The sequence below is a fragment of the Anser anser genome (assembly GCF_964211835.1).
Source record: "Anser anser genome assembly, chromosome: 21".
Taxonomy (NCBI): Eukaryota; Metazoa; Chordata; class Aves; order Anseriformes; family Anatidae; genus Anser; species Anser anser.
Genome location: NC_139742.1, coordinates 7511962 through 7538534, shown reverse-complemented (window position 1 = coordinate 7538534; position 26573 = coordinate 7511962). Strand labels below are relative to the sequence as shown.

Sequence of the window (26573 nt, the reverse complement as noted above, 5' to 3'; positions counted from 1 at the left end):
CTCGCTCCGCAGCGCATCAGGTGGAAGCTCCCGCAACGCGGATGGCTCCGGCTGCTGGGAGCCAGCCGGCCCCGAGGACCGCGTTTATTTTTTCCAGGAACCACATCAACCCTCAAATTGTCCCGTGACAAAAAAAATAAAAAATAAAAAAAAAATAATAATAATTAAAAAAAGCATAGATGCCCGTAAAAACCCGCGGCTCCCGTGCGGGCTGCGCTGCGGCCCCGCTCCCGGCCGCGCTGGGCGGTGCGGGGGGGCTCGGGGAGGGGGGGAGATGGAAAAAGGTGGGAAAAAAAAAATCCTCCCGTTTTGTGAGGGGTTTTAAATATCCCCAGCTGTTTCCCAAACCTCCTTCCCAGTCGTAGGAAGGTGCTTTGCCCCCCCCCCCCCCCGTTTCTCTTTTTTTTTTAATATCGCAGCTATCCCTCCTTTTTAACATTTAAGAGGAAACAAGTTTAATATTCATGGCTGTTAATAGAGAAGGGCCATTATCGCCGCCCCATTGTTCTGAGCCCCGCACAATGCTGCTTGTATTTTCATGTGTATATTCCCAAAGTTCCTTCTGAGCGTTTAGTGAGCACTTTAATATTCATGGGTGTTAATAGAGAAGCCCTCAGTATATTGGCATATTGTTGGGAGGTGTACATATTGGTCTGACTTTGAATAGCCACAGTCCTCTTTTCTTTTGCTCTGTTTTGCAGGGTTGATGGGCCAGGAGTAAATGGGCATTTTTCCCCCCCGTCTCCCCCTTACAGAGAGAACATCTTTATTCCAGTCCCAGACTTTCTGGTTTCCCATTCAGGACCCTCAGAAATAATGTCAGGCAGAAGAAAAGTGGAGCAAATCAATCTTTCATGGTCTTTTTGAGACCAATTTGACATCCATGGACTCTTCTTTTCTTTCACAGCCTACAAGGGGATGGTCAGGATCTGGACAAGGTTGGGGTCTGATGAGGGGAGACATGGGATCATAATGCAGCAAAGAGAGAAAAGAAAAGCAAAACAAGAAAAGATTGCAGGGATGGGGTGATGGAGGAAAAATGAGGGTGAATGACAGTGCAAGAAAGGAGATTAGAGCCCAGCAGCTGCTTTTTGGGGGGTGGGGGGGAGGGGGGAGCTCTCTCCCCTCTTCCAGCCCTTCGCATGAATAGGATTTGAACAGAGCTGAGATTGATTTATAGTTATTGCAGTTGAACATTTATTGCTCTTAAAGAGTGGCGGGGAGAAAAGAGAGAAAAGGGGTTTGAAAAGCTCCTTTCTGTATTAAAGAGGTATCAAATGAAGACTGCTGAGATAATATACAGTGGCCAATGGGAATTTGATTTGCTTTAAAATTTAACTCTTGTGGGGCCGCAGCTGACGGGCGCGCTGGGGAAGGCTCCGGTCCCCGCGGGCGCGCAGGGAGCGCGGAGCCGGCGCTGCCGGGGCCCGGCCCGGGGGGGGGACAGGGCCCGGCCCGGGGGGGGGACAGGGCCCGGCCCGGGGGGGGGACAGGGCCCGGCCCGGGGGGAGCCCCCTTTCGTTTGCCCAGCGCTGCCAAGTGCCCGGCTTCATCGCAAAAATCTCCGGGCGGCTCCGCGCACGGCTCGGGGACGGCGGCAGCGGCGGAGTTATGATTGTTTCTTAGTTATTATAATAGATACGTGTATATATATATATTTATTTATATATATATATATTTTTTTTCTGCAACAAGGGTAAAGGGAGAAGGAGCTACGAGATAACCGGCGCAGGGAAGAGCCCTTTTCGGAGCTCTTTTCCTGCCCTACAACCGGAGGTTTCTCCTCTCCGGCACCAGAAACGCGATCGCAGCCGAGTCCCCCCGGGCGCAGAAAGGAGCCCATTGTTCAGAAGGGAGAAATACATTTTTAGCGGTGATTGAAAGCTCCCCTCTCGTTTGAACTCTAGAAGAAAGTCCCTGGCAGGGAAGAGCATCCCCCTCCCTCTGCCCCAACATCTGTTTGGAGCAATCCAGGCTCTAGGGCAGAGCCGGGCTCTGCCCCCTCCCAAAGTCATTAAAAAGATATTAGTTGAGCTGAGAAAAGTCCAGCGCAGCCCCCGATCCGGAGCAGGGGGGGGTGAGAATCATTAAAGACGATTTGGGATTTGCCGGCCTTAATACCGGCCGAGGGGACGCTGGGGGGCCGGGTAGAAAAAGCCCCCCCCGAGCAGCCGCCCCGCCGTGCCCCTCCCGCGGCCCGGGGCCCTGGTACCCGGGGCCGGCGTGGCGCGGAGCCGCCGACCCCATCGCCTGCTCCGTGCGCCCCTCCGAGAGCCGGGGGGGGGGCAAAAAGGGGGGGCGGCAGGAGGCAGCGAGAGCCGGGCCGGGAGCCCAGGCGGCTCAGGTGCTTCGGCCACATCCCCTGCACCTCCGCCGGCTGCAAATGCCCCGGTAGCCGGAGGGAAGGGGGGGGGGGCAGGAGGGGGATCATTGCACCCCTGCGGGTGCCGGGGGGAGCCGGGGCAGGAGGGATCATTGCACCCCTGCGGCTGCCGCAGGAGCCAGGCGCCTCCGAAGTTGCTAAATGTGTCATTTATTAAAGCATTCAGGGGGCTTTTCTTTGGCGTTTGCTTGCAAACTCACAAAGGCCGAGCTGCTGTTTGGGGGTCTTTTCTGATGGAAAAAGGGCTCGGAGACCCCCGGCACAAAAGAAATCCTGGCAGTGCTTTCAATGGCCAGGACTCAATGAGGGGGACCCTGTGCGCAGCGGGCGGGGGCGAGGGGCCGCCCGGTGCTGCCTGAAAGGCAGGCCTGAATGTAATGGGGAGATCTGCGTTTATTTGTTGGGATCACATTTAATTAGCTTAGTACAACCCTTGAAAGACAAAGGGACCTCAATCTGGATCCAATCTGAAGCTCGTTTGGAGAGCGAGGGCTCCTGGAAAAGTCAAAAGAGAGAAAGGAGAAAGAAAGGGGAGGCTGGGAGAGAAAGGGGCTGGGGGCCCAGCCAGGTGACTGGCACGCGTGAAACAAGGGGGCCTTTTGGGCACAAGGCAGGGCTCAAAAGGGAGGGAGGAAAATAGCCTCTTCCTCAGGTTTTACCTACTTAAACCCCCTGAAGGGGCTGGAGCTGAAAAGCCTCAATAGGGGCTAAGGAGGCTGCAAAGCAAACAGCAGCGCTGGAGAGGAGGCTCCGGCCCTGCTGCGGCAGCAGTTGGCAGCACTCGGTTATGGGAATGTGCCCAAATGTTACCTGCGCCCGGCACGGCTCCCGCAGAGCCCGCGGGTTGTCCCGGGGGGGGACGATGGGGACAGATGAGGGCCGGGGAACCACAGCCCCCGGAGCCGTCCCTGCGGAGCTGGGTGGCAACAATGGGAGCACGGAGGGCAGCGGGGGACCCGGGGGGGGTCTCCCTGGGGGTGCGCCCCTCGCTCCAGGCAGCTCCTTGTGTCCCCTGGCCTCTCCTGCTGGCACAGGGTGGCACGGGGCGCATGCAGGTGGGTGGCATGGAGGAGGCAATGCCACCTCCCAAGGGACAAACAGGAGAGTGGCCATCCCCAGGGGGCCACATCCACGGGATGGAGCCGATAGGACCCTTGTGCCCCCTTTGAACCACGCTCTGACTTCGGTTCCCCTTCTCCTCCTGGAGAGTGTGAGCAGTGGGGAGGGATCGGGGGGTCCCCGAGCAGTGCCAGCCCCTCGGAGGGTACAGCAGGGTTCGGTACGGTGAAGCTGTGACCCCCCGAGCGAGCTCTCCAGCACACAGCGCTGCCGCCCCTCCGAGCCAGGCGGGCTGATTGCGCTGCTCAAAAAAGGAGCTTTAGGGCATTATTTGCCTCCATTTCACTCTGCGGGAGGCCGTGGAGCCGAGGAGGGATGCTGAGTGCTCTCCCCTCCGCTCTCACTTTCTTTCTTGTCTTTTTTTTTTTTTTCCTTTTTATTTTTTTAAGTAGTATTTCCAAGATTATTTTGGCGAGGGGGTCACGGCACACAAAAGCAAACAGGGAAAGAAAAAAAAAAAAAAGAAACAAACATCCTCACGTTCCTGGCTGCATCTGACAGCTTCGCGCAGCTCAGGCGGCCTGCAAATGAAACATGATTGTGGCAAATTGCGGCGGTAACTCCTCGCAGCCCCGCGGTGCCGTGGCACGGCGAGCGGGACCGGCGGTGTGGGCGGCCGGCTGCCAGCCCCCCCAAAGCAGCCCCGGCACGGGAAGAGTAAAAACAGCCCCATAAGGCAGCTCTGTGCCAGGGGTGCCCGTCACCAAACGTGTTGGCAGGGGGTGAGGGAGGCACGGGGGGTTCCCACCTGGGTGCTCCCCAGGGTTCCCAGCAAGGCCGTGGAGCCGGGCACAGACCCCACTCGCTCGTCCTCATCCCTGTGGTCTCCGCACCAGGGGTGGATGCGGAAGGGGCTCCCCACGGATAGAGGTTAGATGGCACAGAGCAGGAGGGAGAGAGGGGGATTTGGTGAGGAGAAGCAGGAAAATCTGCCCCTGTGACAGGGCATTCACATCCCACTGCCGGGTCTCCTGCATCCCACCACCACCTCTCCTATATCCCACAGTCACCTCACCCTTATCCCACCACCTCTCCTGTATCCCACAATCACCTCTCCTGTATCCTACTACCTCCCCTATATCCCACCACCACCTCACCCTTATCCCACCACCACCTCACCCTTATCCCACCACCACCACCTGCACCCCAGCACTGCGTCCCCCGCAGCAGCAGCTCCGGCACCGGACCCGTGCTGGCACCCACACCACGACACCAGCCCGGCTCGGGCAGGGCAGTGCGAGCAGCCCCAGGGGAGCGGGCACGCGTCTGGGGACCCCATGGCTCCCTCCTGCCCCTCCACCTTCTCCCCACCAGGAGCAGGACGGAATTGGGCCGGCCACGAAGCTCCGTGGTGGCTGTTCCCAACTGGGACGGCAGGAGCAGTGACAGGACCAGGGGACAGGAGGGACAGGCCGGAGGGGCAGGGGCCATGTGTGGGTGCCCGGCACAAGGCCCGCAGCGGGCGCCATCGCAGGCCTCGAGGCCTCCCACAGCTCCCGGCCTTTGTCAGCCCGGTTCTCCACAAAACAAACAGCACGACCACGGCCCCGGCCTGCCCACAGCGACGGCTCGGCGGCGGCCAAATTTAATATTCCCCGGCGAATGGCCCCGACAAGGAGCCCCGCCGCTCGGTGCGGCTCCCCGGGCACGGCCGCGGCTGAGTGACGGCTCGCACAAAGGGAAGGCACCATCTAATCCCCCCGGGCCTGCGGCACCTGCACCCTGGCCTGGCCGGGATTAGAGGGGAGCGAGCCGGCCTCTGCAGAGATCAGAGGCTCCTTCAGAGCGGCCTTGAAATAGGATTTCCTCAAGTGATAAGGGGAAGGGTGGGAAGATGAGCTGGGGCCGCTGGTACCTGCCCCCTCCAGCCCGTGATGCTCTTTTGGGGTTGCCTCCCTCAAACCCCGTGTCCCAGGCCTGCAGGGAGGCGGGGAGACACGTCCCCGATGCCAGAGGGGGGTCTTATTCCTCCCCGGCTACCTGCTCCATCCCCTGACCTCACCGAGGTGCTATGGGATGGGATGGGGAATCGGCCCCTGCCCCACTCGCTGCCCACGGTCCCTTTGTGTCTTTTGCAGCCCTGGCAGAGCAGAGAAATGTGACAGGGGGAGCACAGGGAGCCGCTCACACCCACCGAGCCGAGCTGCCTGCATGCCTGAGCGGCCTCTGCCACGCCTGGGAAAAAACCTCCGCAGCAGCCACGGTACCAAGTGAAGGCCAAAGAGCTCCTTATAACGAATAAAACACGTGTGTGGTGCTCCACGGGATGCACCGACACCATTTCTGCACGAGGACTCCGTCAGATCACAGCTCTGAGCCCCCCCCCAAGTGCCACAGCGCCACAAGCACCAAAAATCCCCTGGAAAACGACCCCAGATTCAGGAAACCTGTGTTCTCGCAGGAGCAGCAGCAGAGCAGGTGAGGCTGTGAACCTCCACGTCGTGCCACAAAGCCATGAGCTCTCCCCACCCACCTTACTGTAAATCCAGCGATACTCAAAACGCCATGAAATATTTAGTGCTCAGGAAAAAAAATGAAGCCCCATGCCCGCTCGCCTCTTTCAATGATCGCTTTGGTTTAACTTGCAACGTCCATAATGTAGTTTGTTCCGAAATCATGCAAAATTAAAGAAAGTATTTTAGACTGTCTTGAAGCCTCCCCTCTGCTCCCGAAATAGCCTGTGCCCGTTAAGGCACCGAATATAGAGCGCGGGAGGGCGGTGGGGTGATCGTTAACCCAATGAGATGCTACGTACTGTGCTTTTTTAGGCTGCTGCTCGGAGATGCTTTGCAGGATTGCAATAAATGTCCATGTAGAAGGAGTCTCTGCAGCTGGTGAGCACGGCAGGGGACGCACCGAGAGAAATGGGGCCCTGAGCGCGGCTCCCGGAGGGGCTGAAGCCTCGGAAAGGGCGTGTGGTGAGGGAGGGAGCGCTGCCCGTAAAAGACAGGAAAAATTGGGAGCCAGTGAGCCAGGGTGGGTTCGGATGGGGCTGGAGATCGCTGCTGGGCACTCACCTGGGGTCTCCTCCAGCTCTGGCTCCTGTCCCCAAATACCACACCGGGGTGCAGAGCGCTCCCTGGGCCTCCTCGCCGCAGCCTCCTCATCCCCAGGACCGACCTCCACCAGCAGGCAACGCCACGCTGTTCCCCACCCAAAAAAAAAAAAGAATTAAGTCAGTCAATGCTTAAACCCACTTTATTTTGAGGATTTAACCTGCCCAAAGCTGAGCAGAGACTCGGTTCCTCTCCTGGAGGCACCGCGGCAGCTCCTGGGCAGCAAAGCCCACCTGAAGCAGCGGACCGAGCAGGTACCTACAGACCCCAGAGCGAAGGCGAGGTGCCTGGGCAGCACCGGGGGGGGGTTTACCATGGCCCCAGCCCCCAGGACACCCTGCATGGCTGGAGGAGCCCAGCACAGGGCCCTTGGCTCTGCAGGAGGTGCCAGGGTGCCCGCCAGCCGCTGCCCTGCAAGCAGCAGCCGCGTTCATAGCAGCAGGGAAGTTTAATGGCCGCGGCCCCTCTGCCCCGAGCGGGCAGCAATAATGGAAAACAAATTGCTGAACTTGGGAACATTTCAAGCACTTTAGCCTGCCAGGACACCAGACTGCTGATGAAAATCCAGCTTTGCAGGCACCATCTTAATGACAGGCCAAATTTCAAAGGCTTGCAAACTATTTCTTTTGCTGCCCCACCCCCTCAATAAAAGGTTGCATCAGAAAGAGATATTTCCATAATTTATAGTATGGGTATTTCACTGGGGAGACTCACTAATCTGTACTTACAGATACATTTAAGAAAATGCATCCTCCCACAATCCTGTGCCATTTACGACTATTGGCACAATCTGTAATACTCAGTCTTCAATTAAGGGACACCTTAGGGTTCATTATCACACAATTGCTCCCTGTGAACCATGCCAAATGCTGTTTTGGCACAGAGCTTGGAAGATGAATTAGAAGGAAGTCTTCTCGGTAATGCCCGCTCCCAATTCCCATCAGCAGCCTTTATGCCCTCCTCTAGCCATTTTTTCCCCCCTCTCCCCTCTTTCCAAGTGGCTTTTACTATCCCATCTTTCACTGTCTCTCTTTGATTCTCTGGAGGTATATTTAGAGATGCTACATCTCCTTTTCTTCCGGCTCTCAACATGCCTCCCACTCCCTGCTTTGCAGATGGGATCTTCTTTCCTCCCTCCCTTCCCCCGTCTGTAAACTCTCCGCTACAGCTGTCTGGGTAACAGCGGCAGAGCTATTTTAGGTGGTGGAGCACAAACCTCGCGTTTTACAAGGCATGGCAGAGCCACCACCAGCTTTGGCCTGGTTACAGCCCGAAGTCGCTGCACTCTGTGCTTCTCCCCATCGGCCCCGCGCTGCTCCGGCGATCCCGTCCGAAGGGCGCCCGGTGAGCCCCGGCCAGACCCGGGCACAAGGAATCAAAGCTGTGGAAGAGCAACAAGTTCAGTTCTGGTTTTGAAACCAGGGGCTGCCGCCTCCTTGAGAAGCGATAAAACATTTACACAGCTGCAGATAAAGTCTCCATGCCCGCTTATAGAAAACTTCCCTTTATTAAAATTGATCTTTCTGGCCCAGACGGCTATAATTACGGCACCTGACCGGGGAAACCCTGAAGGCGGTGGTGCCAAAAGGCACTTTGACTTGACAGGAATGGAGTTTCACTAGAATTAAGGCTCGAAGTTGACATAAGGGAGTCATCCCCAAGTCCTCACGCGAGCCCCAGGCGGCAGGTCGGCGGCTGAGCCGTGCGGGCAGCGGGGAGCTCGGCGCGCAGAGAGGGAGCAAACGGAGAGAAAGAGACGGGAAATACTTCACCCACAAGACACCTTGTGGAAATTTTATTATATAGAGTGTAAAATGCAACTGTCAGTCAAATAAAAAGAACACTTTTTTTTCTTTTTAAACACCATGCTCAACATTATCGAATTGCGTTTCTTTATAGTTAGACATTTCAAGCATAAGGAAAAATAAGGAAAGAACCCAAGAACAGTAACTTCAGTACATTTCAAAACGGAATGTCCCGCAGGGCAATTAAAAAGGCAAGAAAAAATAGCTTCAATTCCGTTTTTTCCTTTAAAAATACACTGTTATCTGTACAAGAAACACTACAGTAAACATTGGAAATCATATTATCCCTTTTATTAAATCAAAATTATTTAGCGCATACTGTGGTTAATACTAGATTCATTTATTTCTCTAGGTAATTTGACAAATATTAGATAAGAAAATATTTAAAAGAAATGAAAAAGCAAAAAACACCTTGGAATTAAAAAATAGTTACTACCTTTTATATGGTTTTATGTTCCACAGTGTTTGTTAAAAGGTACTAATAGCAGGTTCATTTTAATATTAAAAATAACAGTATTTATATTTCTGAGAGCATAGAGGAAGGTCTTTTTCTTTTTTTTTTCTTTTTTTTTTAAACAAGCTTGGAGGTCTTAGATACATAAATGCAACTAGCAATGGAGACATGAAAAAATGTATTGCTAAAAAATTAACACGTTTTTATATTACCCCTTTAGACTCTAGAAATTATACAAACCCTACAAAATGCCCCCCCGCCCATAACTTGTCCGACAGTAAAACAGTAACTGTCTCAATACAGAATTCACATAATTAATTACAATACATATCATAGTTCAGTTTTTTAAAAAATGCAATAAAATCAAAGACAGCCAAGATACAAGAAATTAGAAGTAAAACATTTAATGAATTTACATATTTAAGAATATTTAAATACTGTTTAAAATTTTTTTTCTTTTTAGGATTTGTTACATACCACCTAAGACTTCCAAGCCACTCTTTCTGTTGCAACAGAAAAGATCGAAAATTAAAAGGAAAAAAACACACAAAAAAAACACATGTTGAAATGTCACAGCTCTGGGGTGCGTTTTGGTGCCTGCAAATTCTCTGGCTTCTCTCCAAAAAGAATCCCGGAGGTTGTTTTTTTTTTGCTGTTTTCTTTTTTACAAATTTAGAAACAAAATTACCAGCATGTCCATAAGTTTAGTACATTACTAATTGTTCCTGATTCTTAGAAAAGTTCAGTATAGATTATCCTACAACTAGTGTTTCACAAACAAACAGAAAAGTCTTCATCAAAATGTTGCAAATCTAGAAACCTCTGTTACAAAAAGGTTTTCTTCCACAATGATTCCAAGAAAAAAAAAAATTGCCACGAGGACCTTGTTCTACTGCTCCTAGAGAGAGAGAGAGAGAGAGAGGGGAAATAAAGGAAAAGTTACTCGGCAGCAGCAAATTCTTAAAGCTGCCTAACCCTCCTCCCCCGACACACACAGGTCTCTCCGTCCCCGTTGCAGCAGAGCAGGCTATAACCTCAACCGATGCTCCGAATCGCTATCGCGGAGATCTCTGCCCTAACGCCTGCTTTCCCCGAGCTCTCCTTCCAGGAGCTCGTGCCTTTTATTGAACAACATCTCCCTTCTCTAGAGGGTCGGTCTTTGCGAGAGCGATGAAGAGAACTCCCTTTTATCACCACTTCTGGGTCACACTTCACCGGCGCCCGCGGCAAGCGCCGATGCTGCACCCGTCTTGCGCTGCTCGACCCCGGCGGCGCGGGGCTGGGGATGACAGCGGGGCAGGCTCCCCCGTGCCGCCCGCGTCCAGAGCTGCTGGCTCTGAGGAGCCAGAGGGAAGGCACGGCTCAGTGGGGAGAAACGTCTGACCCCGCTAAGGTGCGTGTGGTTTGCTCGTACTTTTTGCCAAACGCTAAGACGCTCACTCTGCAAACCCGGCACGCAGGAAAGCCCTGAGCGTACGATGAGGATAAATCCCACAAAACTCTCCAGCGCTCTGAGGGACAGGTGAGGCAACGTTTTTCTTGGCAGCTGGTTAATCCAAATTGTTTTTCCCAATAGTTTTCCCCTCCTTTTCCGGGCAGGGTACTCTCCAGGCAAGTGCACAGCTCCTGCCCTAGCACAAAGCTTGCAAGAGAAAAGGCAAAGTCTGCACAGTGTAACAGTGCCATGCTGCCTCACCAGCCTGGATCCATCATTCACTTTACCTAAATTCCCCAAAGCTACAAAACAGCTTGGGGATTCTGAGGAAAGCGCCGAGGAAAACAAACAAACAAGCCCTTGGTTATCCCCCCAAAAAAACACCCTATACAGGCAAACAAGACTGGTGTTGAGATAACACGATGGTAGCAATGAGCAATTTTTCATCTCCTCAGCCACAAAATACCTCCTTGCTTTGCCACAGGAACCCAACGCCCCCAATTCCCCAAGGTAAACAGCAGTGGGGTTCAGGGAACGCGAATACAGACCTGGCTGTGGGCCTGAGCCTGCCCTAGTGTCTGCCCGTAGTAGGCAGCCTGCTGTCTGTAATACTCTGCCCAAGCCATCGTGTAGTCCGGCTGGGAACTTGCCTGAGAAGCAGCGCTGGCAGCATGACCTGGAGGGAAAAAAAAAAAAAGGGAAAAAAGGAGAGATGAGCAATTCGGCAAGCTCAGGTTTAGAGTCTCCTCTTGCAAAGCTCAAAGAACAGCCAGCCCCCTTCCGACAGCTGCAGACCCCTGAAAGAGCAACGCCGGTAGCTGCTGTTTGGATGCGACAGGACAGGCTTTATGCTGGCTTGCGAGTGACAAGCCAAGAGCAGGCAGAAAGCATTAAAAAACCCTTCCCACAGCTGCCGGGACAGTCTGACGGCCTGCACCGCTCACCCTCGGCCCGGAGGCTCCAGCAGCAAGGTGTCAAATGCAAATCCAGAAGCCGGAGCCACGCGCCTCATAACGGAGCAGAGCAAGGCAGGCTCGTGTTTTTCCACGCACCTCTGTGCGGAGTTTTCCTGCCTTCTGACAACCCACCTTCACCTTTTTGGGTTTCGTTAGCATCAGTTCTCAGTGTGCGCTAATTTTCCCCCAGGCAAGCCAAGTGCCAGCGGGGACACGGGGTCTACTGAGGGCCGCAGCTCAGCAGGAGCACCCAACAGCAGGCAACACGACAGAGAGCTTCCAGCGGAAGAACTACATGCACCATCACCAGCAGGAGGGACCAAAGGGGGTTTGCAGGGGACTGGAAGCTAGTAATGGCAGGGGATGGAGACGCAAGTCATCGAATTAGTTAACTCTGTTTCACTCATCTCCAGGAACCCTGTTTCACTCACTCTGTTTTTTGTAATACTCCTCCCATGCTTTGCTGTAATCGGGATGGCTGTTCTGCTGCTGGCTCTGTTGGCCTGTGCAAAGATGACAATAAGGGGCACGTCAATATGGAACAGGTGACAGTTTCCAGCCAGTGACACCTGCCTTTCCGCTAGACAGGCCCTGGCTCTACCTCAGTTGCCCAGGCTCAACGCTTCAGCTTCCACATTTCTGCAGCGTTGGGTACCCTCGGTTCAGGGAACTCCAAGGAAAAGCTTGAGTTCCTGATTTCATCTCACCTGTGCATCGCTGAAGCGCATTCAGCCTAATTCCACCCCTCTCCTCCGCCCCGCTGGGACTCGCTCAGGCCAAAGCACACTGACCAGGAGCTGCTGGGTTTGCACGCCGACCACCCGAGGCTCTAAGCCCACTCCCTTCTAGCACAGGGACAACACGGTTCAAACACCTGAGATCCTGGCCCCTCAACCTCCAGCCACTGAGGAAATGGCCACATTTTGAGCCATCTCACTCGTCTTTTTGGGGTCTGCGTCCTTCCCCCCTGCTCCCGCAGGTGGAGTATGTCCCGAGGAGCCCAGGTGGGCAATGCCCATCTGCACAACAAGGCCAGTGCTCTGCGAGCCTGCAGCACGCTGCCTGCCCCAGCACAGAGCTCTGTGGTAGCCACACGGCTCCTGGCTGCAGTCCTGCAGGAGCAAGAGGGGCCACAAACTCTGCACAAAGCCCCGGCAGTGCTGAGGGCTGGGGGAGCTGCCACAAACACACCAGCGTCTGTGAAAGCCACGGCTGGCTCTGCGTCATGGGCTGGGGCGCTGCACCGAGACCTGCATGGGCAGACCACGCAGACCCCAAAACCTCAGAGAAAGGGGGGAAGGTCCCCCTCTTTCCAACACCAAGACGCCTTCAATCCAGCACGTCCCAGCGTCGAAGGGAAGCATCCAACCTGCTGGCTGCGGAGGCAGGGAGCCTGCGCTTCCCTTGGCTACAGTTTGAGCAAAGGGCCCTCCGCCAGATGCGCAGCAAGCAAAAATAAACCTGAACAGAAAACACGGCGATTAGAAAACTGCAGAGAAAGGAAAGTGCAAGCCACTAGGCACAGGGATGGCAGCAAGGAGAGGGGACAGCCGTGGAGGGAGCTCTTCCAGCCCGGCCGAGCGCCCCGCTGCATCCCCAGCGCGGCCGAAGGAGGGCTTTGAAGTGGGGGGAAGGGGGAATACAACACTGCGAGCGTGGTGGGTGGAGGGAACAGGGCAGCAGTGTCCTGTCCGGGGGCATAAAAGCGGGTTAAAAGACTTGACCAACGCTACAAGTCAGGACCTTTGCTGGCAGAGGTCAAGGCTGCCTCAACTGTCCACCTGCTAATGCCGACAAAGGGCCTCCTTCAATGCCTTTTCTTCTGGGAGAATTACAGTCCGCAGCAGGCTGAAAGGACACGCAGCTAAATGCGCTTCACGGCCAAACGTTTCCCCGGCCAGTTAATTTATTTAAGATGGGGGAAGTAATTAAAATCTAAATACATGTGTAGGGGGTGGGGGCCTGCCCCTCCTCCCACAAGGAGGGCACTCTCGGATCCGTTCCGAGGGACGGCTCAGCCCGTGCTTTGATGGGCTAGCAGAGCCACAAACACGGGCTGCAGTGCTTGGTTTCCTGCAGGCAGGGAGGGGACCCCTTCCCGAGGCTGTTTTCAAATTAAAACTTAAAGGGTAAAACCGGGAATTTCCCTAGTTTCTGATAATAATCCTCCCGTGCCGTGGTGAGCTCCACCTGGCCTGGCTGGGTCCCCCTGGGAGCTGCAGGAGAAGCAAGCGGTGAGGCCTGCTTAGAGCACTGCCTTACCCCGTCTGTCCTCTCCTTACCGAGACTGCTTTCAGAGCGTGCCTGGCTACGAACAGGAGTGTGGAGGATCCCAGGTGGACATGGAGAGCTAGAGAACTGATCTTCTTCCATCAGGTTCAATGGCAGAAATAAAACATCTGCCCCCAAATCACATCCTCGTGACACTAAACCCAGCACAGGGGAAGGATCACTGAAGTCAGACGCTTGGGAGCCACCAGAAACCTGACAAACTCACTGCAAAGTGCTTGCTGTGGGGATGCAAGCTGCACGATGTGGGGGAATCAAAGGTCTGGGCTTCTTATATTAATTACCAAACTCCAAAGCCAGAGGATGTGAGCTTAAGACAAGGCTCTATGTAAGAGGAGATTTTTCTCCCACTGGCAGGTGGGCAGGGTAAGAGAACATCTGGGGGAGGTGAGGAAGAGGGGAAGTTACTCAGGTGAGTTTCTAGACATCTCTCAAAGCAATTAGCAAAGAACGTTTCATAAGCATTTATTCAAAGGTTTTAAGTAAAGACAAAAACTACATTTTTTGTAGGGCTTTCCCTGCAGTACTGACTGCTCTGCTTGTGCAGGAACAGGCTGATTCCCTGAGCTCAGGAAAGCCCAGCGCTCTTGGGATTGCACAGAAATGGATTTGAAAAATTTTTTTGCTGTAAAACAAATTAATGGGAAAGTTCTACCCTTCAGTACTGTACTATTCCACTCACGTACAAAAAAAAAAAATAAATCCTTTCAAGCCCACCACTGCATTTTGCTGTCCTGAAAACCAAACTACTTTTTACATATCTCTAGAGCTCTATGGAAAAAATATGATTTTTTTAGACTAGGATTTCTGAGGAGCAAAAGCCCTCTCCCAAAGGCATTTTTCAGAGCTTAATGCCAAGTCCCTGGTCCCATGCAGGGTATCTATGTCCAACTGTAACACACATTTTAGAAATGCACGAATGCTAAGAATGCAGCGTTGAAGATTTCCAGATATCAGGTATGCACAATTTCATCAACAATAAATGTGATTAGTGTCATAGGAAATCACAAAAGCAATCGCTGGCGTTGTTCCCCCAACTCTTCCTCCACCTCAGGCACCTCTAAGAGTGGGAATTCAGACTGAAGTTAACCATCTGCTTCAATGCTAAACCAGCTACAGCACCAAAAGGTACCTGTCTTTAAAACCCTTTAAAATTAAGCCTACTCCCCGACCCTTGTCCCCAGCTTTTTTGGTGCTACCTTTTGTTTTCACAGGAAAGATTCTTATTTCCTGAAAAACTGTGATAAAAAAAAACCCTGTGTTGGGCATTACTGCCCATCGCACGAGCTTTGAGATTAACAAACAGACTACAAACCTGCTGCTCCGTTTAGGGCAAACCATTGCTGAGGTTGTTGAAGACAGAATGATGCAGCTACCAACATCACTACCAGCATTACTTCAGTTATTCTGAAATGGGGAACCTCCCATTCCAACCTGCTGAATTTTGACTGAACACTTTGGGGAGAAAATGAACATTTTGAATCCTGAAGCCAGCCCGATTCGGTGCCAGGAGCAGAAAGCCCAGCAGCAGAGATGACCTGGGCTCAGTTTCTGAACTCATGACTAACAATATTTGTTATTTTCATTTGAAAGCTGGTTATCTGGCTGGTTACGTTATGGGAATTCAACACTGTAGAGGCTGAGCAGTTCTCATCATCTCCCAAAAGGAGATAGAGAGGACGCTGATACAGTCAGCATGTATGAAGCAGGAGGATAACAGCCACACTTAACCTCTTCTCCATTTTCTGCATCTACTTCCCAGTCTTTCCATCAGACTGTGAGTTGGAGAAGAGTTCATAAGGAGCATGTTGAAAAAAAATAATCAAGAATTGGTAAGGTTATGAGCACAGAGATGGGAGGGCTCACCACCACACATGGTGTGTCTGCTAGGGGGAAGTGGCACTGGCAAGTGCTTGCTCAGAGAATCCTGGCAGGAGAAAGCCTAAGACAGATTTTATTTTTTTGTTAGAGAGGATCACAGAGCAAGGACTAAGTCTCTACACAAAAAGGGAAGCAATAAGCAGTTAAGTGCACAAAAAACATTACTGTTTTTGACGGACTTTGGCTTATTCTGAGCTCTAACACCACAGCACACCTCCACACACCTCCTTTGCTCAGGAATTCATTTTGCTGTTATCACACAAGTGGTCTTATGGATGAACCTACGTTTAAAGGGCACCAAGTGGCAATTGCAAATGGACATCAACCCTTCTCAAACCCAGGTCCTAAGCACTTACTTGGGACTTGCTGTCCAGGCTGCTGCCACGTCTGGTAGGTACTGCCCCAACCCTGTGTCATAAACGCCTGAGGACCACTGCAGAGGACAGAAAGGCATGCTGAAGATGACAGTAAAACACTTCACAGGTCTTATGCACGAAATTGGCTGAAGAAACAAAATTATTTGTAGCCAGCAACTGCTGAGTGAACAGGTGAACAAGGGAACAAAAGGAAACGTGTAGGTGTTAACAGCTAACCATGTGGATGTTCGTCTGTTCATGAAGCCATGGTGAGGACAGATTGTACTGAACAGCACCCCAGTGTATGCAGCTCGAGCTTCTTTGTGCTCTCACTGCACTACAAACTGGAATTTTGGAGACACCAATACCTACCTTGTTTAAGATTTAGCAGCTGAAATCCTTCCTGTAGTCAAGCTTAAAGGTTTCATCTCACTTGCTTCTGGATGCTCCCTTTTAAAAGGCTCCACTCACACACCACCCGTTCGGGGCCCACCACGCTTCTCCCAGTGCTTTTACAGCTCCCAGCCATTCCCCACAACCCATCCGTGACGAGATGGAGAAGCTTACTTTTGATGAGGTGTAGCGGGTGCTTGGCTGAACGGGCTTTGACCAAATCCTCCAGGTCCACCCATGCTGGTACCCTGTCACGGAATCCACAAATATTTAATGCCAGCTCTAAGCAGAGGGTGAAGGTAGCTAGTATGAGCAGTAAAGAAAGGGGAGAAAACAGCCTGGAACGTGTTCCATTAAACCCCAGCACCTGAAAGAAGTGACTGATCCTCCAAGGACGCAGTTCTCAGGACTGTCAGCACACTCCAGGAGCTCAGCTTCAAAAGCAGCTCTGGCCAGCCACAAAGGGGCTAACTGGACTATGGAACAGATGGAAGTTTTCCTCTGAATAGCTTGGATCCTGAGGTTGGTATCAAGCCGCCTCCTCTCCCGTAATTCAGCACAGAGGTTGTTTTTCAGTTCTACTGTTCCCCAGTTCAGTATTCTCCTTACTTTCTTTTACCCAAGTCTCCCCCTCCAGCAGTACTCCAGCCTGACATTATTAAGCTTCAATACCACAGCACTATGTTAAGTGGAAGATAAAAGTCATCCCGGATTTACTGGAGCAAGGAGTTCAGTGTTACTTTCAGGGTGATGATGCCAGGACTGTGCCATTTCCACACAGTAACACTATGGTCTTCCCTTCAAAATCCCATTTGCCAGCCTTCTTATCCCTTATTATAGTTGCTCTTCCCTCTCATACAGCTGCCCACTACACTCAGTGTCAGCAAACAGTCAGATCCTCCTGGGACCACAGCAAAAATAAGTCCAATGGATGCTTGAGGACCAAAGTTCAACATAGCTGTTAACAAGCAAATGGTTTTGAAGCTAAATAACGTAAGCGTGTGCATTCTGTGCCTTCCTGCAAGTCCAGGCCTACACGTACCTAAGAGTGAAAACACCACTTCTGAAAGAGACAGACCAAGATCAGAGATGCAACTTACACCAACTTTCTCATCTATGAGATGTCTAGCGAGTTCAATTTGCTGGGGAACTCCTCGGATTGTGAATATTCGTACTCCAGGATCCGTGTTTGGAGGTGGGTTTCTCTGGAGCTCCACGTGGGCTCCTGACTGTTGGTTTATGCTCTTGATGTTCTCGCCACCTGAAGAAAAGGAAATCAAGACAAAGGGTTTCAGCATCTCCTTCCATAAAAGCATAACAAAGCGAGGTTCTGGGAAAGGGGATATAGTTTCAGCTACCTTCTGTACGCCTCAAGCACGGTGGGCTGGGGGTGGCAGTAGTGTAAGCAGCCACAATACCTGAGCTCACGTCCCTCCTTCCTTCTACCTCAGAAGCACGACCCAAAACCATAAGCTATTGCAATGCTTTCTAGGGCACAGACGGTGCTATTTTAAGAACACACCATCTTCCTGCATGCACACTGCCAGGCTCCCAACAAGACACAGTATGTCCGAGAGGCACCTTGTGGCAAACCAGAGGCAAAAACGGCACTGGCTGAATCTCCAATTCCAGTGTTTCCCCACCAATTTGTGTTTCTGAATAGCTGCTCACATTCTTCAAAAAAAGTCACCTGCAACCAAAACAGGCTTTCTTTTATGAAGAGGCTGTTTCCATTGCTAGAACTTTCATTCCACAAAGACAAAAAGCAACCAGCCCCATACCTTGTAGCTTAAAACCAAAGAAAAGCTATCTCAGTGTGCTGTTCAGTAGCTTATTCCCTGAGAAACCTCTGCTCACCGTGCTTCCTAGGCACAACACAGCACACACAGCCCTCCACAGCTGCAACAGAGCAGGATTCCAAGCTGTCTTCCATGATCTCAGAGTCAGTTGTGCATGCAGCGACCATGTCTGGCTAGTTTGCCATCTGGATACACTAGAGCACCGGAGTGCTTAGAGCAGGATGCGGCGGGGCCAGCCAAAGAGATCTGATTTCCTGAAGACCTGCTAGGTCCCAGTCTCTTAATGAAATTTGCTTAACAAAAGCTTCAGCCAACATTACAATGGTTCAATTCTTCTTTTGGAAGCTCACACAACTTACAGACCAGCTCCATTCGACTGGAGAAATTAAAGGGTACGGGGAAGGAAGGGAGTTTACAATTTTTAAATCACAAACCAAAATCAGCAGCCAAAAGGACAAACAGCAAGCAGGAAGGAGAGCAAAGTAAAGCAACCAGGGATTTTTGTTTGGTTTTAATTAAAAAGAGTCCCCGGAAACCTCCTCAATTTTGCTCGCATTTCCATCTCTATACATCCAGCACAACTTCAAAACAAACTGTGGATGTCGCAGACACTTGTTCATTTCATTGTAATGGACTCGTGACCTTTTTAACATTTTAAAGCCTTTCTGGGGAAGGGAGGAGGAAAGCTTGCCAAAGGGCAATTAACTCTTTCTAAATGAATTTTAGAAGATGCATGTAACAAAAGATAGTCATGTCACACCCCTGGGCAGACAACCGGGATTGTACTGCATAGCCGAAATCGAAGCCACTCATTTTCAACCATGCATGGAAAAGCCGTAAGATGGAGCTGGAAGTCCAAGAAGTTTTATTTTATTCAGTGCTTTTATCAGATGCAGATTTGTATCAAGCCCTTGTTTTTACATATTAAGGTGAGATCTGAGTCAACAGCCACTTCCCTTGCTTAATGAAAGCACAGGAGCCTTTCAGCCAACACACTACGGATCATGAAGGAGAGGGAGAGCTTTTAGTGGGGACAGAAGCATAAACACAGGCTGCTGCTTGCACAGCTGACTCCTCTTCTCCTTCCAAAAGCAGACTGAAATTTGAAGCATTCTCACCGGACTGGAAGCAAGAATATAGATTTCAAGTCATTTCTCCACTTCACATTCAGCACCAAGCTGGGAGTTGCTGGGGCTGTTTCCACATCAGCTCCCTCCTCGGCAGCACAGAAGGATCACGTCCCTTTATTTTCGGGGTTTGGTGAGAGGCTGCAAGCTCCTACCTGCAGTACCAGGACTCGGTGTCCTTTTCCTCCTCGCCCTTCGGAGCCTGCTACATGCCAAAGTGCTCCCTCCCATCTGAGCTTTCCTAACTCGGCCTCGAGCATGCAGATGAAGTGACACGGCCAAGAGGATGCCGCGCGGTGCCGGAAGGAGTTCACCTTCCCTCTTAATGGGGTGACCCGCTCGGCACATGGTGGCTGTCTATAGCTGCATTCAGCAGCCCTCTCCATTCTTCTACCTGATGGGGGGCAGAAGTGATCCAAGAGTGGCCCCCCAGCTGGACGTGAAATCGTAAAGCAATTAATCAAACCTGCTAAAAGGCAGAGCTGACAAGAGCCAGGCCAGCCACGTTATCTGTCAATATTGCTGTATTTATCATGGAAATCCAGCGGGGGCCCAGAGAGGCTGCGGTTTGTTTCCAAGCACCACCAAACAGAGAAAGCGCTTGACATGTGTATGGTGCTCGTCTCCACCCTTCCTCGAGTCTTTCAGAGAAGAAAAGCTGCACCTACCCACCCTCTAGAGGAAAAAGCTACACACAGGATTTCCAGGGAGCCGAGAACTTGGTATCAGCTCAAAAGGGCTCCAACTTTGAAGCTAAGTACTCGTAAGAAGAGGTCCCTGGATCTTCTAGATCTTGTCGTACACGCTGCATAGACTGAGCTGAGGCAAACTTCGTCTCCCTCTCCTCCCTGCTTCTGGAGCGAGGACATGGAGCTGGGAGTACAAAAGCAGTTACCTGGCCACACCTGATACCCTATACCCAGGGGCCCAAGAAATCCATTGCTCAGGTGCGAACCTTGGATACCAAGCTACATGTGCCCGGAGGGCTTGGCCAGATTTCACACAGAGGGCTAACAGCCAAGCTCTGTATCACAGGGGCAAAAAGAAAAACAAACAAACAAAAACAAAAAAACACACACCAAACATTAACAGCTAGAAACTGCTCAGAAACTAAAGGGGAAGCTGGGGCGTGAGCAAAGGCTTTAAAATTGGTGACTGGTTAAAAAGATTAACCCCCAAATTAATATCCCCTCTCCCCTGTAATGCCCCACAAGCAGTGGGAGAGGAAACAAGAAGCAGCAGACGAGGGTGTCTTGCATCAACAAATGGAGAGTGTGGTACATCCACCCAGGTCCAGACCCCAGAAGGTAATGCTGCAGCCATCACTCACTTGACAAAAAAATGAATGCTGCAACAGTCTAAGAGCATAGGCACCGTAAGAGCACCGATTGCAAGGTGGTATTACAAAGCTACGAGCATTCAAATCACCATACAACTAGTAATTAGTCACTCCAGAAAGCCTCTGATCTGGCTGGGTAAGAATCCCTGTTTTGTTGTTGTGGAAACAAAGGTAAAAAGCTACCCTTCACCCCCACGGCGAGCCTGTGCCAGGCCTCGCACTTGACTGCTAGGACATCCAACTCCACTACCTGCATTTATCTTTTCAGCGCAGTGCTCTCTGTAGTCACAAATGCTCCACTTCAGTGCACTGCTGAACAACAAGTGACCTTTTCTGATCCTTTATTAAGGATGACTAATGGATACGGCAATAAAGTTTCATTATAATTTGATTTTTCCATACACACAGCTCTCACTTGTGGGCTTAAAAGTTGCTTTGCTTGATCTATGCCCAACTGGACCGTTCGCTGAGCTCAAGCGCAATCGCTCTGCAATATCTGCATAATGGGGAGAGCAGGTGTTTTTTCATACTGAGAAAGTTTCCAGGTTTGTGAACGGGTTTACAGCAAAGAAAAACATCTGAAACTGACTGCAGATGCACTCCTTACACGCCCGTGCCCCATAACCTGTGTCCCTTGTCATCCAGTTCAGGGTACCATAGGGGCCAGACGTGAAAGGGAACAAGTAGAGGTGCAGCAGGGTTGCGCGGCCATGGAACGAGGACACAACACGTTTCATCACGAGCTCAGCCCTGCGCAACAGGACAGCAGGAAACTAAATGCCACTGGAACACGGCACAATGTCCTCACTTCTCTGCCTCCTTTACCGTCACGGCTAATCTGTTCCTATTCTATTCACCTCACCTCTGCTGACACTAAAAGCCAACCGTGATTACTTAAATGCTAGTTTAGGCATATGTCATTCTTTCTAAAATAAGCAGATAGAAAACTTAAATACAGCCCCTTTGATATATCAGTGTATTAACTCCGAAGCATCGCAACAATTAAAAGCCATAGAGCTATTCCTGGTTCTAATTCAAGTACTGCCATTACCTGGTGCTCTAAGAGTTTGTGACTGCTGCTGCTGCCCTGTTTTTATTAGTCTTGGAGGTGTGCTGGTTCTTGAGAGAAAGGTCAGGTGCCTTGCCCGTGTCCTTAGCATGTAGAGATTCAACAGTTACGGCAACAAAGGGGCCTCCATGGCAGCAAACATGCTCACCAGAGCAAGATGAGGTACATGTGGGGCACCAGTCTGTTCTGTGACAGGCTCAGGTGTGAGCTGTGATACAGACAAGTCCCACTGCTTCACTTTCTTCATCAGATGCTTCAGGTATGTGGCTGGAAGCAGCTACAGTTACTGTCACATTCAGAGACCTGCCATTTTATCACAAGGCACTCACAGAAATTCATCACGACAAAATGACTGTTCTGCTCATCCCTGATAAACTGTCCTTTAAATGAGTTCTCTCTAAAAAGGATCCACAAACGAAACTGCCTTTTCTCAGCCAGCTGCTTGTTATAACAGGCTTACTTGACAGCTCTGCATGAAGAGCCTCTCTTACATATTGTGAACAAGGGCCTGGAGAGTACAATTATGAGCGAGAACACCACAAAGTAAACAACCACAAGTGCTTCTCGCTTATTCCTGCGCTGCATTCACGGGCCACTAAATACCTGCAATTACAAAAAACTCCCAAACCCCACTGTCAGGCAGCAAGAAGGCGACCATCCAGAGACAGAAAGACTGCAAGCTCTAATATTTATGTTAGCAGACCTACCTTTGCCTATAACAAGACCACACTTATCAGCTGGCACCGTGTAGGTTATTTCTTGCATGCCCCCAGGTGTTCCAATGCTCCAGTCCCCACGGCCACGACCTCTTCCTCGGGCAACAGCCAAATTTCCAAAGCCATCTCGTTCCTTGGAAGGCAAAGAATTTGTATCAGTGGGTTTTTTTTTTTTTTTTGCTGGCCCCAATGCACATTAAAAACAAAATAAAGCAAGGTAAGTTAAATAGCATTATAATCAATGGCACTGAATTAAGATATTCTTGGACTTCAGTTCCACATTCAAGATTTTGAAGTAATTTAAAGAAATGCCAGTAATGTAGGTTTGCAGCTGCCTTCCTGACTCAGGAAGATAAAAATATTTTTTAAATGCATTCCTATGTATCTGCTGAAATAAACCTTTAAACGCGCATCAGCTACTAAGGGACTTTTAGGTTTTGGTGGGGGCTTTCATTATAACAACAGATAGAACTTGGCACTGACTCATGCAGAAGTTACCTTCGAAACCCTTTCAAGTGTCATTCTTCAAAGAACTGCTGGAATTACTCAGCTGAAATGCACATTTTCCAGAACTTCCAAAGGCAGCTTTTAAGTCCAAAGACATTTAAAGGACATACCTATTTTGGATAACTGATTTCTCCAAAAGCAAAGGCCACGAGCCCTCAGAGGCTACCACGGCAGGCCTCAAAACATAAGTGGACAATTACCAGAGTTCTCAGAGCACAGTAACTGCGTACACCAACAGTTGTTGCCTTCTGCTGCCTCCCACAGCCACCAGGCCTGAGGACTGGAGTCTGAAGAGGCAGCAGAGGAGTGTCCAAGCACTGCTAATACTCTGCTACCCCGAGTGTTACTCGGCCCTTCTGAGCAGAACCTCCAGCCTCTGTCTCGTGCTAACACTGGGCTCCATTCCACTGGGTCATCATTTTCAAATAACTTGAAAACAACTCAACATGAGGGTAAACATGGAACTGCAATGAAGCCTCATGATGCTGCCTGAAAAACAGGAAGCCTTCCCATAGCTCAATCAGCCCAGATCAAATTTAAAAACCAAACCAAAGCTGGCAGCTCTCTCCTAGGCAGCAGCGTGTGCAGTCTACCAGAGGAAAAATGTAACACTGCTATTCTTCCGATGGTAGCATCCATCCACACAGCTGCATGCACAAATACTACATTCTCATATAAGCTCTTTCCGCCCAAGAGCCTCCAGAACCCACCTGTGCTGTGAGAATAAGCTCATTGATGATGTGTGCTGCATGTTGACACCTATCGGGAAGCCCCATGACCTGTGCGACTCTTTCAGGACTAATCCCATCATCTGTGAAGAGAAGTGACAAAGACTAAATTAAAAGGAGAAAACATCCACCCACCAACAAAGGCTTCCTTCCAGCACCACCACTGCTAGCAGCACAGTCACAAAACACATCTAGCCCAAGAGCTCTCTTCCCTCCACCTTCAGCCACTCTTCGAGGTACTGAAAGGAGACAAAACCCAAACCCCACTGCAGAGGGGACAGCATTTAAAAGGCAACACTTTCAAATGTCAAAAAGCCGTGAAAGAGGTTGATATAATTTTAAGAGGACAAAGGCAGCTTTGATAGGTGATCAGACAGCCAAGGACCCAGAGAAAGTTACTTAGAATTAATCAACTCCTGATCCCCAAAGGCTTTAATGTCCTGAAGGAGAATTCTTTAATAGGAAATTAAAAGTGGGTTTTGTTACTGTTATTTTGTTTTCCCATACAATTACCAGTCAAGACATTACTGTTGTGACATCTAATGTTTGCAAGTAAGACATATATAATCTTACTCTCTGAAAAACAAAGTGCATGAGAAAGCAGCGTGTCATTTAAACAGGTTTCAGAAAGAGACAATGCACCTTTAAAGGAGGAAAGCCCAGCTGCTGGAACCTCAGAGCAGAATCACCGTAGCGATCCCAGAGTGGAACACTGGTAAGAAAGTAACAGCTCTCCATCCTCACACAAACCTGGTTTAAATTGAATCCTAACTCCAGCATCATTCTGAATCTTTTTGATCATTTCTCCATTTCTTCCTATCACAATTCCAACAGCAAACCTGGGCACAGAGACCTGATGGGAAAGGCAAAGCAGTATGAAAGCTCAGAGAACTAGATCGAATGAGTCTGATTTTACAAGGAGATGCACTTAACTACAAGGATGGGCCACATTAAGCTGCTCCAGGCTACACAACCATAACCCTTAAGAAAAACAAACACGTGGCCACAAATTCCTTCCCCGCTAAATGAACTCTGCACTGCAAGAATGTGGCTTCAAAAGACAATTAGAGACGTGCCATCTGGGAGTCCATGAGAACTCCCCTTTGGAGCCAGACTCACTCTTCTGGCAACAGCACACAACGCTTTTCAAAAGCAGCTTACAGGTTACATGCGAAACTCGAGGACTTCCACCCACTACCCATCCCACAGGGAGGTTAGCAGAGTACTCGTGAAGAAAACATACCTCTATGCTGCCTCCTCCCATTCTAGAACTGAAATCATTGCGTACGCCTCGGAAGTCTGCCTGATCTTTCTCTCGGATGATCTCCAGTACCATTTCCCTCGCTTGCTACATGGGGAAAGAAGTTACAGTTAGCTTAAAATTACTCTGCTTGCCATCTCAGCGTTGGGGCCTCAACAGTGGCTAATCTACCAGTCAGGGAAGATCTGTTTTGGTCAGACGTGGAAGATGTCAAAGTGTGCCAGGTGTGCAAGGCTGCCGTTTCTTGTGCACAGTTGCTTACTTCCCAAGGGAGGAACTTTAGCTTTTAAAATATAATCACTGATTTTTTTTCCCCCGTTTCTTTTTTTTTTAAATTAAACGAAGGGAATACCCTTTCCTACTGGATAGAGCTGAAATAACAGTATGGTAAAAGCTGTGGTAACACAGTACACAGCATATCCACTAAGAGGTAGGGAACATGTACCAAGAAGGCAGGTGGCCAGTAGTGAGCTTACTGACACTCAGAGAAGTTAAGCACAGGTCTGCAGCAAGGCATTCTCTGAGACAAATGGATATTCTTCCTACCTACTTGCAGCTCTCCAGACCTTTCACAAACTTGCATATAAGCCCAGCTAGTCAAAACATGCCTTAGAAATAAGCAAGCAGTGCTACCATTAAAAAAAAAAAGCCCACATGTGAAAACCTTTGAGCCTTTGTCTCAATATATTAATTGTCAATCTTTTGATGTTTTGCTACTATTTGCAAGTTTGAGGGACACTGGCAAATCTGACTCCTTTCACATATTTATTAATTTTCCATGTCCCCTTCCTAATTATTACATAAGGGGAAAACTCAAGACATTTCAGAGATGCCAAGATAGAAATAAGGGCATCAGAGATATTTGCTAGAGATTTGAGATGGTTAAGAACTTTGTACATTGAAGCACACAGATTCCCCCAAAACCCAAGGCTCATCGAGCTTCTTAAGTGCTTTCTAAGCATGCTAAACTTTAAGTGCCTCTAAGATCTTCCAGCCTATGAAGTCTCCGTGATTGCTTGCCATAATTTATGGCATGGAAGATGTGACAACAGCAAATCTTGCAAGGTAGAAGAAACCATCTGGAAAGCATCAGCACTCACAGTATGATTTGGTTAAAAGTAGCAAGATTCCCATTCAAGTTTTTACGTATCTATACCTGTGTAATAAGTATAAGAATTTTGAAAATTATCATTTAAATCTAGAAGTCCAGTTACATTAAGAGGCTTGAAAAACACCACCCAAACATACCTGAGCAGCATCAACTGTTACAGCAATCTATGCTTAGGGAGAGCCTATGAAACAAAGCTATTTTTATTAGAGACAGGAATGCTAAGCTAGATTTAAGTACTTAGCAAGGTATGAAAGGCACTTGCTGAGAAGTGGAACATGCCACAGCTAAACTTTAATTCCAGAACTCCTATCAATCTTCCAGCCTCTGGCTGATCACAGGTAGAACCCTGACACAAGGAGACCGAAGTACCAATATTAAGCAAACCCCTTGGTTTCAGGAGTTGTGGTTATTTTCCTTTTTTTTTTCTACTTTTAATTACCTGTGTCAATTGGCTGTCTGAAATAGTTCTGTGGAAGGTTCACTTTGTCAAATGTCTGTGTAGGTTAGTCACTATGAACCCATTTGCTTAAGTACCATGTACCTATGACTTCTGCTTCAGACTGGAAACCTTTTCACAAACTTTCTCCAAAACATCCTCCTCAACTCTTCTCCTACCCACGTCTACTACCTATGTGGAGCAAGAGCTCCTAGGTTATACAGTAAACAAGCCAACACTTGCTAGTCCTTTGTTTTAACTGACTCTACTCATACTTTAACCTTACAGAAAAAACAAAACAAGCAAGGATAACAGCATTCACAATTTGATTTAACTCCATTAGATGTTCACAA

General features: G+C 49.8%; 1 protein-coding gene and 1 long non-coding RNA gene across 6 annotated transcripts in view; both read right to left on the bottom strand.

Annotated features, from left to right (window-relative positions):
• Positions 1-6307: 6307 nt before the first annotated feature.
• LOC310884748 lies at positions 6308-7880 on the bottom strand. Its single transcript, XR_014574372.1, has 3 exons — positions 7775-7880; positions 6520-6645; positions 6308-6435 (listed from the first exon to the last, which is right to left on the bottom strand). It is a non-coding gene; the product is annotated as an uncharacterized lncRNA (long non-coding RNA).
• A 440-nt stretch (positions 7881-8320) lies between these two features.
• Positions 8321-26573, bottom strand: part of FUBP3 (far upstream element binding protein 3) — a 40400-nt gene continuing 22147 nt past the window's right edge. For 4 of the 5 annotated variants that reach the window (XM_083806915.1, XM_083806916.1, XM_083806914.1 and 1 more), the window contains 10 exons: positions 24656-24760; positions 24163-24265; positions 23395-23495; positions 22169-22310; positions 17228-17388; positions 16302-16375; positions 15735-15811; positions 11640-11711; positions 10801-10928; positions 8321-9715 (listed from right to left, as the gene is read on the bottom strand). In XM_083806915.1, the coding sequence (XP_083663041.1) occupies positions 9707-9715; positions 10801-10928; positions 11640-11711; positions 15735-15811; positions 16302-16375; positions 17228-17388; positions 22169-22310; positions 23395-23495; positions 24163-24265; positions 24656-24760 (972 nt within the window). In that variant the 3' untranslated portion in view covers positions 8321-9706. The remainder of the gene's footprint in view (positions 9716-10800; positions 10929-11639; positions 11712-15734; positions 15812-16301; positions 16376-17227; positions 17389-22168; positions 22311-23394; positions 23496-24162; positions 24266-24655; positions 24761-26573) is intronic. The other variant, XM_083806917.1, reaches the window with a different exon arrangement.